Genomic DNA, 15496 nt, shown 5'->3' with positions numbered 1-15496 from the left:
GTGTGCTTAGAAGAGAAAGAGAGAGAGAGGGAGAGAGGGAGAGAGAGATAGAGAGAGAGGAGGAGACAGCAGACAGTTCTGCCTTATTCCTTAAAAAAAAGAAGATCTATGCTTCATAGGAGGCCTGTTAAATGTCAAACACCTTTTGGGCTGTGAGATAAGAGAAGCTCAATTATAGAGCACTGTCTCTATCTCACTGGTGTTCAAATAAGCACTAAAATGCATATGAAAGTACACACAGCACACAAAGCAACACATATCGTCTCGGTCTATCACTGCGCATACAGTTAACATGCACATATTTAGAAGAATGACACATACTTATATATCAAGAGATGGTATGTGCAAACTCCAAATGACAACCTATTTATCTGCGCTTAGAAGGCTATTCTTAAATCACCTCGCAGTGAAAACCAACACAGCAAGAGCATAATGAGAGGAAGAAGTGAGTAAATACGAGAGATCATTCTGCGCCAGTGGAAAAGACAAAGAAATCTAGACACCAATAAAGAAAAGCGTGCAGATTTGCACCAGAGTCTGATTGGTAAATGGGGGGACATAGAGCGCAGGCACCCCACTTGTCAATTAATCCTATCTGGCACCGGCACGCTGGCCTTTATGAGAACAAATGTCAGCTTTCAAGACAAGGACGATATAACCTTTCTTCATAGAATACACAACACCCTCAGATGAGCAATGTTGATGTAACACTGCAGGTGTCTAATATGAGAATAATTATAAGAATAATTCAACGGTTTTCGCAACTTTGCTATTCCGGCTTTGGGGTGGAAAAAAAACATATAATAGATTCATAAATACTGTTTTGTAACTGCCAAAAAGTTACATCCCGGCACTTCCTAAACGAAAGGAACACAATATTATATTCAGATATTCAAGTCAGTGGTCTTACACTGATCAAAAAATAAGCTGCATGTAAAGCTACATGTATAGTTATATGGTTATAAACAGGTCTGTGCAAAATATGATTACAAATACACTAAACACAGGTTCTCCCTCTTAGCAGGAATACTTTTAACAAGTTATATTCCAAACATTATTCATTCCCCAGTTACATCTTTTTTGTGTTGAAATCCCTAGTGGTCATTGAGAAATGTAACCTTCTGATTTGTAAAGATCTAAGGAGTTTTTCATGACATTTAATTTTCTCTTTATTTTTAATTAGAAAAGTTGTATTCTTCTGTGTGCATGAAAACACTTTGAGGAACCAACAATCTTAATTACCGCATGTATGTACATCTCCAAAAATCAACATCTGATACATTCACACAAAAACACGGGCAGGAAACCCAGACAGACACACATGAGCATTTCTCCTCCTCACTCACTACAGCTTTCCTGCAATGGAGCAGGGAGAGGTGGTCGCTGATGTGAAACATCAATTTCCAGGTTAGCTGCTCTGCGTGTCTCAGGCAGGTATCAGCCGTGACCCACCTGGGCTAGATAAGCAGCTGCACGAAGCTGATCTGCCACCTAGCAATGCACCTCTCAGTAGTGGAGAATGGAGTATTGCTTATGCGCACACACATGCACAGACATAAGTAAACAAATACTTAAACCTGAAACAATGAATTAAATTTGAGGGGGGGAAAGTAATACAAATATAACATTTACAGAAATAAATGCTGTGGGGTTTGAAAAACTGACTTCTCCAAATGAGGGGAAAAATACACATCCCAGCACAAACAACGACATACATAATACATAGACACTGCTCAGGTAACACTTTGATCATTTGACTTGCTGGGACTGCTGGGATTAAACTGGGTTTAAACCTAAGACATTCCAGATAGGAGTCCTACATACAAATACATGTGTAAACAAACTGACCTATCTGAAGATGCTGATCATTTGGGGAAATGAAACAAGAAGAAAAAACACAACTAACATCACCTTAAGTCTGATTTTTCACGCATGCACACGCACACTCACACGCGCACGCACACAGACACACACACACACACGCATCCACAAACACACACACAGAACCAGAGCAATTATGGTTTAATGTGTTGCCCACTGACACAGGATAGCGTGTAAAATGCTACACAGTGAAAATAGTGTTTTGAGAGAGCCCACTTTTGGTTGGTCAGGTAATCTAACCACTGCCACCATCCCAGTGAAGCCTGTCAGCTCAGTCCTGGATGCCTTGGCAGCGCTGCTCAACCTGATGTTGTGCCGCATTCCCACAGACAATTTCAATTAACTTTTACAAGCAACAGAAATATCACATTCACAGTCTGCAGCTATTCAACACGCTTTCCTCGTATTTATTTCCCTCTTTTCCTATTCCCACTCTGTGGCTGGTCATAACAGAGGAAAACTTAAATAGAATAGGTCACACCGCAGAGGCAGACTTAAAGGACATTGAGAGAGATCACAAGTGTCTCAGATAGAGTCACTGAAGAAGTCCTATACGGATATTATATAAGAAGTTGGATCATGGAGCTGAAACTGAAGACCACACTGAACACTTATACTATCAACTCCTTGAGGAAGCCTACTGTTTTAAAGATAGAACTTCAATAACTACACATACCCCTGACAACAGTAAACTGACTTTATCAGTCAAATGTGAGTTTGTATTACCTGTAATGCCTACCAGAAGTGATACTTCAGAGGAATACAAGACTTACTTTATGCCTCGTTTCCACCGAGTAGAGCGGGTCGGGTCGGAGCGGCTCAGAGCGGGACAGCTCACTTTAGGAATCTCGGTGGTGTTTCCACCACCGACCCTACCCTTACTGGTTGGGCGGGGTTTAAGCTGGACTGCGATAGCCAGCGCCAGAATATGGGTCAAACTATCGGGCTGTGGAACAACTGTGGTCAAGCCAGCGGTCTCTCGTTTTTGCTTGGTCAAACCAGCCGCTTCTTTATTTATTCCCCCCGTGTTGTTGTGAGCGCACAGAGACGGCTCGGTGCAACTGATAGAGACAGTGAGCGAACAGTGCTGGCTGCGGCAGCTACTACGTGACATCGTAGCAGTGGGACACAGTGTAGCCAACTGATTCATTTAATGACGAGGAAAAACACCACACAATAAACAGTGCTGCGCCCACATCTTCAAGACTCTCTTCACTCTTGCCGAGGTGACTACACACGGCGGAAATGATTATTTCGACCAATAAACGGACGGCATGTGTAGCTCCGCCTTTTCGGCACCCTTTCAGGCGGCTGGTACCCCAACAGAGGAGTACCGAAATTAGGAGCGGCTGAGAACGGTTAGGTGCGCTTAAACCGTACCCTACCCAACTTTTGGCAAATGAAAAGCCAAACTACCCAGACCGAACCGCTCCGATCCGACCCGCTCTACTCGGTGGAAACGAGGCATAAGTGTCCATTTGGGCAAACCAAATCCGGAGTCTCGAGAGTATTGTTTAGTAGAAGTAGAAGTTTAAATAGCATGTTCAAGCATAATGGTTCATTAGTTTTATTGGTGTTGGAACACTGTAAGATCGATGAAATACTTTGTTATTGTATTATCAAATCAAATCAAATCAAATTTATTTATATAGCCCAATATCACAAATAGCAATTTGCCTCAGTGGGCTTTACAAACACAATAAAAACACACAGTGTACACATTGAAACAATCCATAAAAGATAAAAATGTCCATTGTGAAAATGTAGGTAGATTTCGATAAGATGTCCACTTCAGAAGCTGCCAGACAAAGGGCCACAACGTCACTCATCCTTCAAGTCACCATCATTCTTCATGATGTAACCTGAAGAATAACGAGGAGATATCAGACCTATGCTGTATGTCTTGACCTCTGTAAACCCTCCACTTGGTGGTGAGTTGGATCAGATAACAAGAGAAGGCTGCTGAACAGACCTGGAAAACCTAAACATGTAGTGAAGGTCAACTAAGAACATCTGACTGAGGCCCATGTGCACCAAGTCTTTAACTCTATGGAAGAATTTCTCACGCACCTCAGTGGACGCTTGGAACATGGAATCCAAGTGGACCATGTTCAAAGTGGCTAGTAGGAGTCATGGTCAGAAGGCCGTATGTGCCTATTTTGTCGGCAACCCAAGAACCCGCTGGTGGACACCAGCAGTGAATAAGGCTGCCAAGCTGAAGAAGGACGCTTCTCATGCTCAGTTGACCCAGGGGTCTCTTGAAGCATATGGGTACAAGGACCCTAAAAGACCTGTGGCGCTGGTGGTCACAGAAGCAAAAACTCAGGTGTGTGAGGAGTTCCAGGAGGCTATGGAGAATTATGACACACTAATGGATGACTAAGGAAGGAGTCGTTGAACTGTTTAACATAACTGGTAGGATTTCAAAATGCAGCCAGGGCGAAGAGTGTTGCTCTGCTCTTTTCAGATGATGTGGTTCTGTTGGCTTCATCAGACAGTCAGCACGCACTGTGGTGGTCTGCAAATTTGAAGCAGTCAGAATGAGAGTCAGTGCCTTCAAGTCTAAGGCCATGGTTCTTTGCTGAAAAAATATGGATTGCTATCTCCTTGTGAAGAGTGAGGTGCTGCCTCTATAGTATGGAACTGAACTATCTCAGGGTCTGGTTCATAGGTGAGGGTAAAATGGAGTAAAAGTTTGCCAAGCTGATTTTAAGTCAAGCTATTCAGGAAAGGCCATGTTACCTGCGTTAGTGTGCTTAAGAGGCTAAATAAATCACCACATCTCAGAATGATAGTTGGCTTTATATCTCTTAAGAGTGAAATAAAGAAGTCAATGCACTCTGTGCCAAATCATGAGCCTGGGTAATTTGGCACTCCTTATTGGATTGTCATAAATTTGACATTGGGCATTTGACATCATATGCAAGTTAAGCTATTTAAATGTTAATTAGAAGATAGGAATTGTCTTTTCCCTGCAGTTGAGTGACCTGTCTTGTTCTGCCTATTTTGTTTAAATAAATAATTACCATGTTATGCTAAATTGGAAATGTCCAAATTTTCTCAGGCTACTGCCAGAATTGTATATGATTTAAAACAAATGGTACAAACGTATTCATTGAAATAAACGATTTCCACAATGCTGGAAGAAAAGCGAGAGAAAATAAACAATATCAGGGAACAGTGATGAAATAAAAAGTATGTGTGAGCGGAATGCTCAGCATTCGTTTAAACTCAGGAGCAATGTTGCATTGAGAGGCCTCAGTGCTGTGAGTGTTTGCATGAGCCATAATAACACTAACACATCACGTGCTGGGTAAGTGCAGACAATATTGCACAGCACACTGTCATGATGGATGGTGTGTTTGCAGACACTGCTGAACCGCGGACCCCATTATTTCCTGGGGGACGAAGGGGGGTAGCAAGACACCATTGGGAAGAGATAAGGGATGATTGACTAAGCCAAAGCAGAGGTCCCTCATGGATGGCAGTATGCTGGCATTATTTGGAAGCCATTGTGGTAGTCAATGCAACAGCTTAATGACAGCAGAGAGCTGTCACAGGAAGTAAGAAGATCAAGTGAATCCCCTTCCTAAAGTGATGTAGGGGGAGACTCTTCACACGGAGAGAAAAACTTCCAGTCATTAAGGATATCTCTCAGTTATGATAGGACCCAGCCCCCGCTGAGATCAGGTGCTTCAAACCTCAACAGGGAGGAATACTTCTGCAGCTGGTAGATAGGATGTATAAACCTAAGACACATACACAGAGACAGTCACTCTCATTCACATAGGATATCCGCCAACGCAAACTCACAAACAGTGACAGATACAACGGCAGTTGCCAGAGATGCAGAAGGGACACACACGTTGCATTCCAATTTGGCTAAATGAAGGCTGAAAGTGGATTCATAAACACACCACTGCGCAGCCCTGCTTGCAGTCAGACAGTAACAAAAATCTAGAGCACATATCCAGCAGGTAGAGAAAGCCCTGGATACCAGCCAACAACCCGAAAACACTAAATCAACTCTCAGAAGACCTGCCCCCCTGACAATACCCTAATTACCCTTTCATTTGTGCACGGCCTATCTTTCAGTCTCTTTTTAAGCTTCTGTTTCTGCTCTAAATTACTGTATGTGAGCTGTAGAGGCAAATGACAAGCAAATATTCTTGAATTCCATCTTGTCTTCTGTGCAACAATCTGCCAGTGTAGTGAAGCAATTTCAAAAAAAATGTAGGGCTCAAACTTATCAAAATGTGTTAGACTTTGTTTCCTGATGATTTAAACTTAAACATGTTCAGTAAGTGAAGGACAGAGACGGGTCAGCTTTAGGCCTCTGGACTGGTGGAAAAGGAAACTGACTTCCGACTTTGACTTATCTTCCAAACAAACTTTGAGAGATAGGCATTTGCAAACCTAATCTATTGGCAATGCAGTAACATATTTACTTAAAGGATGACTTAATAATGTGTTGATTGATATCAGAACATTATTAAAATACTTGACCTGGTAGGTTCAATGATACTCCAGAGGCAGACAGGCTCTGTTTGATGTGTGACCTCAGGGAGATTGAGAATGAGATTCATTTTATGTTTTATTGCCCAGTTTATGATGATTTGAGGGATGTATTGTTTACTACGATGTATTCCATTTATGCTGATTTCTTTTGGTTCGACGACTATGAAAAACTTGAGTTGTGTTTTAAAAAGGGAACCTTTTATGTTGCAACCTTTCTCTGTAAAGCCTGGGAGAGAAGAAGAAGTATGTTGTTCAGAGACCCAGCTGTACAATATTCTGTATTTTGATTGTAATGTAGTATGTGATGGTGTCCTATAAACCCATGAGGGTTGGGCACTTTGAGTGCAGGACACAAAAACCAAAATAAAAATGAATGAATGAATGTAAATAGGTAAATAATGTATAACATACAAATATATATACTGCTTTAGAGGTCATTCTGTGTTGAGATGTTAGATAACGCTTCTGTATCAGGAAGCATATAGGTAATCAAGATACAAGAGCCTTCACTGCAGAACACCAACACAATAGCCATATAATAGATACTGTAATGAATACTGCTTTGTTTATGAGTGCAGCTAACATGATCAATATCCTGAATCCGAAAGCCTGAAAAAAGAAGGCAAAAGAGTTTGTCCGGCGGAGGGAGTGTTGACAAGCCATAGTTAATGTAGAGTGCGCTAGGCAGCTGGCAGTGGGGAATTGGCCAGGGAGGGAGTACACAGACATTATCAAGACGTTCAGGGGAAGGCTTTAATAAGTCTTTCCTTGGGGCAGCGTTGTACTCCTTAATTATTATTGAATTAGGAATGCTGTGGAGCTAATTAAAAGTGCAAGGTATTTACTGTGGCAATAAAAGGATGTGAGGGCAGAGGAGAGCAAGTGAGAAACGAAAAAAAGAGGTTTAGACAGAAGGTGGATATTTTAATTGTTTTAACTGGGTCCTAAACTTATGCACACAGCTAAGATTCTACAGCTTTGATGCACAGCTCTTAACATTGGAATAGCACTCATGATATAAATACAGCCAGAAGCTTCACTTGTGTACTCCCTCTTTGGTGGCTTAATCCGTAAAAATTATTGAATTTGAATGGATACAATAACCTGTCCTGTATAAATTTACTTGTTTTAATAAGTTAGCCAAGACCAAATTTGAAGCCTTGCACTAAATTGGCATTAACTACAAGACACGCACCAACCATCCCAGAAGAGTGGGAAAGTTTCTTATTTTGAGAAAATGTGTTCTTTCCACAATCTAATTACACAGTAGAGAGCTTAATCTGCAGAATCAGGGCAAAGTGGATTAGGAGATGAGCGTGTTTAATCAAAGTGTTCTCTCAGTCTAATTACACATCCACACTGTTATCTGCCATGCATTGAAAAATCAGCTTCCCTGTTTAGCCCCTCTCGCTCCCTACCCAGAAAATCCATGGATCCTTACTCAAAATGGACACAAACATATACACAGACACCAGACATGATAACAGACATGAATAGTGAAGATTTTGTCCTAAAAAGGGACTATCCCAAGATTCCTCTTGGGTTCAGTCTCACCCATGCATCAAGCTAAAGGGGACAATTAAAACTGTACTGGGCCCAGCGGTAAAGGGCAGTAGAAATGTCAGATGTGTGCACACCAAGTGAGAACCCTCTCACCATGGTGTTGTCCAAGGCTCTACAGCAAACATATGTGTAACATCTTTCAAACACCGTCTGCTATTGCCTCAACCAAACCCCTTTCTGGAAAGCAGTGGAGAGTATCGGTGTAGTCTCAGATCAAATATCCATGGCGTTTGGATGTGTTCCCCATCTCTCTGATAAATAATAACGTGCGAGCCTGCATTACAGAGCTAAGGCTACCGACTCAGAGGCCATGAGCCAAAGTCACTGATCTACTGCCTTTGGACAAGGTCAGAGAGTGTTGTGAGTGTGTGCATATGCACGCAGGTTGGTTTTAAATGAAGGTGGTTTTCTTTGCTCTTCTCTTTATAATGGTATGAATGATAATTATGGTTATATTGTGAATTTGCCAGTCACTTGGTTCCTACTCAAACTGGCTCTCACCTCACACAACCTGCTCACATGAAACATATGCTGTAACATCATCAGCAAGATTAAGCCTAGAAACCTCCATGGTAACTGAATGCAACCAATCAGATTGGCTGTGGAAACCCGATCACTGGGCTCAAGTCATGTCGTTTGGCTTCAGTCAGACAGGTGCTCATTTATGTTCCTCAAATTAGTGGTAAAATAATGGCCTAATAAAGTACAGAGGAATGCATGAAGTTTTGAATATGATTAAACTGCCTCCATTGTGCCTTGAAAGCCCAATTTAAAAATGCTTTATTCTTTGCACAATCTTTGCACTGAACCTTGAGATGAGAAAATATGTATTTTCAATCTACTCGTTATTCAAATCAAGAATAAGAGCGATGTCAGCATTGAAATTGCTGCCAGGCTACTCGATTAAGCCAGTGTGCTGGATGATAAGTATCTAGAGCTTGTGTGCAAGGAAATGTAGGCGTTTGTGGTGAAAAGGATCTTATTCTATTCTGCATTATGTCACAAATGCACGCACACAAGCACACGCACACGCACACACACACACACACACACACACACACACACACACACACACACACACAAACACACAAACCATGTGTTTGAATTGGAGGGCCTCCTAGACGAGGACATCTGCTGAGCTAATAAACAATAATCTTGACAAATTATCACTGTCCGATCACTCAGCCCGCCCTCATAATCACACCATCGAAGAAGCCATCATAGGCTGAGCCAGAGCAATGACTGACAGCTCTCTGGACCAGTGAAAAGTGTTGCTGGATCGTAGCCCAGTTGCCTGAGGAAAGGACACAATGATTCATGGCCAGAGGGCAACCTGGACAGAGTGGTTAGGGAAATTAGCAACGCCACCCACCAACACATCCATGCCCTTCATGGTTAGAACACAAGCTGACTGAACGAAGAGATGGCCTCTTGCCAGAAACTGCTTAGTACTGTTAGACCAAGATACCAAACCAGGCAACTATGAGGGCAATGGTGTTTGGGGTCATGGTGATGGTGATTTACTGTAGGCTCAGTGGGATACTGTAAAATGGCTGCAATACAAAACACGCAACTAAAATGATGGAGATGGCGCCTAGTGATGGGACAGTCATGATGGGACAGTCATGATGATGCTTGGTGGTCCATCTGAACTTTTATGACACTAAGAGGAAAAGGTTTTAAAAAAAAATCAACCTGAGGGTGTGGATGTGGATAAACGAACACTCCACGTCACAGAAGTGTGTTGACAGACTGTCGTGTGTGTGTGAGGTAAAGGTCAGGCGATAAAATAAAATAAAAAATCAATCCAATATAAAAGATTTTAATTCAAAGCCACTGACACCCTCGGGGATGATGAAAAGCAAGACATCTCCAAATTGCCCTGTCAATCACTTGTATTCAACACAAATGACAAGGAAGAAATAAGAGGTGAAATAATAGATCCAGGAAGAATTGGACTCAACAGGGTCTGGTGTTCACACTGTAACACCAAATCGCCCGAAACGGCAGTGGGACACAATTTAAAAAGAAGCTTATAATGATATCAAATCTGTAGAAACAATCTTTACATCAACAGCAGTGTGTGTAATATCCAAAGCATTCCAGGTTTGTTTTGTGCAATACATATGTTATAGCATGCGCTCAGATGACAAGGCTCTGGAGTTTCCCTCTCATCATACAGACAAATAAACCACACAAATAGAAACGCATTGATCCCTCCTGATAGAGGACATCCATTGTTATTACTGTCAGGGTAATCTCTTTCCTTGTTGTTTGCTCTTTTTTCAGTTTATAGGATAGACAATGTTAGTGCAGTTAACAAGTTGACTATGCAATCCGCAAAGATAGCTTTGCTATACTTTAGTTGGACAATGTAGAGACTTAAAGTACAACATGTTTGCACTCAACAGAGACTTACCGACAGGCAGATCTTCATAGATGAGAAGGTAAGTATCGAAGAAGTAGTTCAGGAATCTTGGTGGTTGGTTGGAGCCTGTAATAAAGAGAGGAGGAAGAATGGTCATGGCTCATGGTAATTAATTTTGTCCAAAACACTTGAAAATAGTGTTTTGATTGTGTTACTATAAGTGAGAAGCTGTTAGATGTCGATATAAATAATCTGCCAATTTATGTATAGTGATTTTAAGGTCACATAATGTGCTCATCTCCACTCTATTCAAAAATGTAATGTGCACAGGGAGTGATGCATTTAATATCAGCGGCAGTAGCAGCAGTTAAAATTACAGTTGTGTACTGTAGTTGAGCAGTATTTGTTTCAAGTGGTCTTTAGTATAGGTAAGAGAAGGACACCTGCAATGGCCACTTGATCTAAAAACGGAAACAAGGGTGTCAAATCAGTGCAATTGGTGCCAGTGCACAGAGGACACACACCATTGTTCTACTGTTTAATTCATACAAACTGTTTTCACACTACTTCCCAAACAAAGAATGGCCCCACCATCCACAGGGGAGCTGTAGCAAACAGTTTCAGTTTATGACACTGTCTGTGTGGCTAAAACAAATGTATTCAGAGTTATACAGTGTATGACATCTGGGGACTTGAGTAGACCATAGTTGTTTTTGTTAAAATAGAGGGAGCGCCAGCAACATGTTTGGAATATTTCCCAGAATGTATTTCATAGCTTACTCATCCTTCCAAGTATTTACAGGTAAATCAAGAATATACACCCAGCCTCCAAATTGGACTGATCGCGAGTTGTAGATCTGATCAGCAGAAAACATTAGGCTAGACGAGTCATGCCCAGAGTTGTAAGCTGGGCAGCTGGACTTTGGATCACGAAACCTAATTTGTAAACATTTCCCACTTCATACCATTGGTCTTGGCTTTTTGGAAACACAGGCAACTAAAAAAATGCTAAAACTGTCAATTATTCAGGCTAGTAGTGTACCTACCTCTGAATGTAAAGCTGGTCTTTCAATTTAATATGGGTCAATGGCTCTATCTTTGTCGTGTGAAATTGGCTACATCCAAGGTTAAGAAGAAGCCATTTGTTCATATCTGTTAGTCCTTTATAAAGTACATCCTCCTAACATTCTCTTAATTCTGTTGGTTTGGGAGACTTAGTGTCAAATACAAAAATGAATTAAAAAGGGAAAATCATGAACAAGACAGGAGTATTAAGATTATAGGATGAAGCAGAGCAGTCTGTCCAATATACGCCTACTCACATCAGGTGTTCATGACAGCTATCACCTCCTTCCCCTCAAGGTTAAACTTCTACCTTTATACGCGTTTTGCTTGAATCATGCGGTAAGCAACTTGCATAGTGCCTTTTCTTTATACATTTGAAAACACACTTAGCAGTCAACATGGAACAGTATTAAGCAGAGAAGATCAATTACACACAGAGCATAGTTCTACTGTCAGTTTAGGTCATTATTTTCATGCTTTAACTTGAATAAAATGTTTACACAGTCTGTCTGGAGGTACAGTGGCTTGCAAAAACATTCGTACCCCTTGAACTTTTCCACATTTTGTCATGTTACAACCACGCACGTACATTTATTTTATTGGGATTACCGTAATTTTCGGACTATAAACCGCACCTTTTTCCCCATTTTTCGACCCTGCGGTTCATTTAACGGTGCGGCTAATATAATAATTACACAGCACAGTATATGTTCTGTAGCTACTATTGCACTAAATGGTAACACTTGAATATGTGATGCAACTTGTTTGTTGAAATGTTAATAAATGGGAGCTTCCTCAAGCAGCCATCTCTTTCCCGACAATCCCCTCTGTGCACAAACTCTTACATATGGTAATTAAACATTAAAACACCTGCGGCTTATAGTCCAGTGTGGCTTATAGTGCGGAAAATACGGTATGCGTGACAGACCAACACAAAGTGGTGCATAATTGTGAAGTTGAATGAAAATGAAACATGTTTTTTTTTTTTTCAATACTTTGTAGAACCACCTATCGCTTCAATTACAGCTGCAAGTCTTCTGGGGTATGTACACTCAACAAAAATATAAACGCAACACTTTTGTTTTTGCTCCCATTTTTCATGAGATGGACTTAAAGATCTAAAATTCATTCCAGATACACAATTGTACCATTTCTCTCAAACATTGTTCACAAATCTGTCTAAATGTGTGATAGTGAGCACTTCTGCTTTGCTGAGATAATCCATCCCACCTCACAGGTGTGCCACATCAAGATGCTGATCTGACATCATGATTAGTGCACAGGTGTGCCTTAGACTGTCCACAATAAAAGGCCACCCTGAAATGTGCAGTTTTGTCTCACAGCAAAATGCCACAGATGCCACAAGCATTGAGGGAGCGTGCAATTGGAATGCTGACAGCAGGAATGTCAACCAGATCTGTTGCTCGTGCATTGAATGTTCATTTCTCCACCATAAGCCGTCTCCAGCAACTTCGCACAGCCATTGAAGAGGAGTGGACCAACATTCCACAGGCCACAATTGACCATCTGATAAACTCTATGCGAAGAAGATGTGTTGCACTGCATGAGGCAAATGGTGGTCACACCAGATACTGACTGGTTCTGAGTCCCCAGACCCTCAATAAAGCAAAAAAATTCACATTTCAGAGTGGCCTTTTATTGTGGACAGTCTAAGGCACACCTGTGCACTAATCATGATGTCAGATCAGCATCTTGATGTGGCACACCTGTGAGGTGGGATGGATTATCTCAGCAAAGCAGAAGTGCTCACTATCACACATTTAGACAGATTTGTGAACAATGTTTGAGAGAAATGGTACAATTGTGTATCTGGAATGAATTTTAGATCTTTAAGTCCATCTCATGAAAAATGGGAGCAAAAACAAAAGTGTTGCGTTTATATTTTTGTTGAGTGTATCTACCAGCTTCGCACATATCTAGATATTTACATTTTTACCCATTCTTCTTTGCAAAATAGCTCGAGCTTCAGATTCAGCATCAGATTGGATGGAGAGCATCTGTTAACAGCAATTTCCAAGTCTTTCCAGATATTCTCAATTGGGGTTCATCTTCCAGCAGGACACCAACCCTAAACATAGAGCCAGATCTACTATGGAATGGTTTAGATCAAAGCATATTCATGTGTTAGAATGGCCCAGTCAAAGTTCAGACCTAAATCCAATTGAGAATCTCTGGAAATACTTGGAAATTGCTGTTCAGACGCTCTCCATCCAATCAGACGCTGAATCTATGTTTTATTTGATAGCAAGCCCACTTTTTGCAAATTGTTGATAAAACAGTACCTGCATACGTTTGAAACATGTTTATTTAATAACCATCAACAAACATCTATGTACATAGAACATTCCAAAATTACATTCACTTATGTTTCATATTTACCTATATGGGAGGGGGTATTCATTCATTACAAGACCACATTTTGAGGGGCCTGTTAAAGGGTTAATGGTGTGCCATGTTCGGCAGGGTTCTGTGGTGTCAGAAGGCAGTGCGATACAAGCTGTTTTGTTGAGAAGATCAAGGAGCAAAGCTGATGGTCTTTGATCAGTTGAGCTGTGCGGCGGACCACAGGGACACCGGAGCGAGAGAAGGAGAGGCCAGCCTGTTTGAAGTGAGTGCCCTTGATAGAGTGAATCGCTGCTTTGAAAGTGGGAGCTTCGCGTTCAGTCATGTGCCGAAGAATGATGCTTATCTCTGGCATCATGGCTTGGCTTTCAGTGGGTGCCAAGAACATGGAGCTTGGTTGTGGTGATGGGGGGGGGGGGGGTTAACAAGCAACCGTCCACACCTGTGGCTTAATTACTACGAGACACTGCGTCAGGCTTGGATAGTGGAATGCAGATAGATTACAGGCACAAAATAATCACAGCAATGATCATCAATCCAATTTGCCGGATCAGGGAGGTAATGCTCAAGAGAAGCACAGGGTCAGTGTGCTAATGGGTTAGTTAGAGAAAGAAAGGGAGAGAGAGGAAACATAGAAAGCAAGTGCATGGCGTCAGGTGAGTGTGAGAGGCTTATATATATATATATATATAAAAAGATCCTTAATAATCTCATTGTGTTTGATGGAAAGAGGTTGTGTCATTCACTTATTAACTTTCCCCGTTGCTTCATCTCTGTGTGTTATTGAAGGTGTCTCCTGCCTGTCATTCTGAGACAGTTACTGTGGCTTTCCACACCATTGAAGTTCTTTCTCACTATATCTGTCTCACGCTTGTGCCCTTACAGTGACAAACTCAGCAAGAAGGCATATATTTCAAAGTAGGTCTTAGGCTGAACAATACTGTGAAACATTATGCAAGACAGACAGGAGGGAGCTGAGCAGAAAAAAGGAAAGCAAGAGTGAAGTAAGGATGGTGATACCAAATCAAAAAAAAAAAAATACCTGGAAAAGCTTTAAAAGTCAAGTAAAGGTAAGGGTTAAATACATTATGAGACTGACAGACAATCCAGTACATTAAACTGAAATGTATGCACTAGACCAGGAATTAATGGTCCTTATACAGTATATATTATAAAACATAAAGGCCTCTCTTACGATCACTCACAACTGCCTAGTCTTTGTGTGAATTCATGTAGACAAGAGGACTCACCTTCACAGAAAGAGTGGATAATGAGGAAGGGAAGGAGGAGCTTGGCAAATGTCATCCTGCCGCCTGAACCCACACTCCACGACATCACCTGCACCTGATGAAGCAGACATAGAACACAGAATACTATAGTCAAACTGGTTATATATTATAAGCTAATTATCTACATTGCAGTTTAAGGCTAGCCACATAATGTCCAGCGACATTTCAGCTCCTATATATTAGGTGGTTACCATGTACGTGAGAAGACGAGGTAATAAGTAAGAATAGGTTCCAGAAAAAAGATAGTCGCAAGCGGGTATTTTGTGTGTGTGTGTGTGTGTGTGTGTGATTGTGTGTGTGTGTGTGTGTGTAGCATGCTTGATGACAGAAACTTCACCTACAATAGTATTCAATAGCAAGAATTAAAACATTGCACCATCAATTGTCTGACATGTTGTTATCACATAATGGTCCTCTGTATTGGTCAGCGCACTATAGAAGCACTCAT

At 41.3% G+C, this 15496-nt stretch overlaps 1 protein-coding gene across 2 annotated transcripts in view; it reads right to left on the bottom strand.

Moving 5' to 3' along the window:
- Positions 1 to 15094, bottom strand: part of cdh23 (cadherin-related 23) — a gene marked incomplete at both ends in the record, with an annotated part of 156132 nt that extends 141038 nt beyond the window's left edge. For both annotated transcript variants that reach the window (XM_080036207.1, XM_080036208.1), the window contains 2 exons: positions 10382 to 10456; positions 15010 to 15094. In XM_080036207.1, coding sequence (XP_079892333.1) covers positions 10382 to 10456; positions 15010 to 15094 — 160 coding nt within the window. The remainder of the gene's footprint in view (positions 1 to 10381; positions 10457 to 15009) is intronic.
- Positions 15095 to 15496: the final 402 nt, after the last annotated feature.

The sequence above is a fragment of the Ammodytes marinus genome, assembly GCF_949987685.1.
Source record: "Ammodytes marinus genome assembly, chromosome: 11".
Lineage (NCBI taxonomy): Eukaryota > Metazoa > Chordata > Actinopteri > Uranoscopiformes > Ammodytidae > Ammodytes > Ammodytes marinus.
Note: the sequence above shows the minus strand (reverse complement) of the source record. Positions and strands in the feature narration are given on the sequence as shown.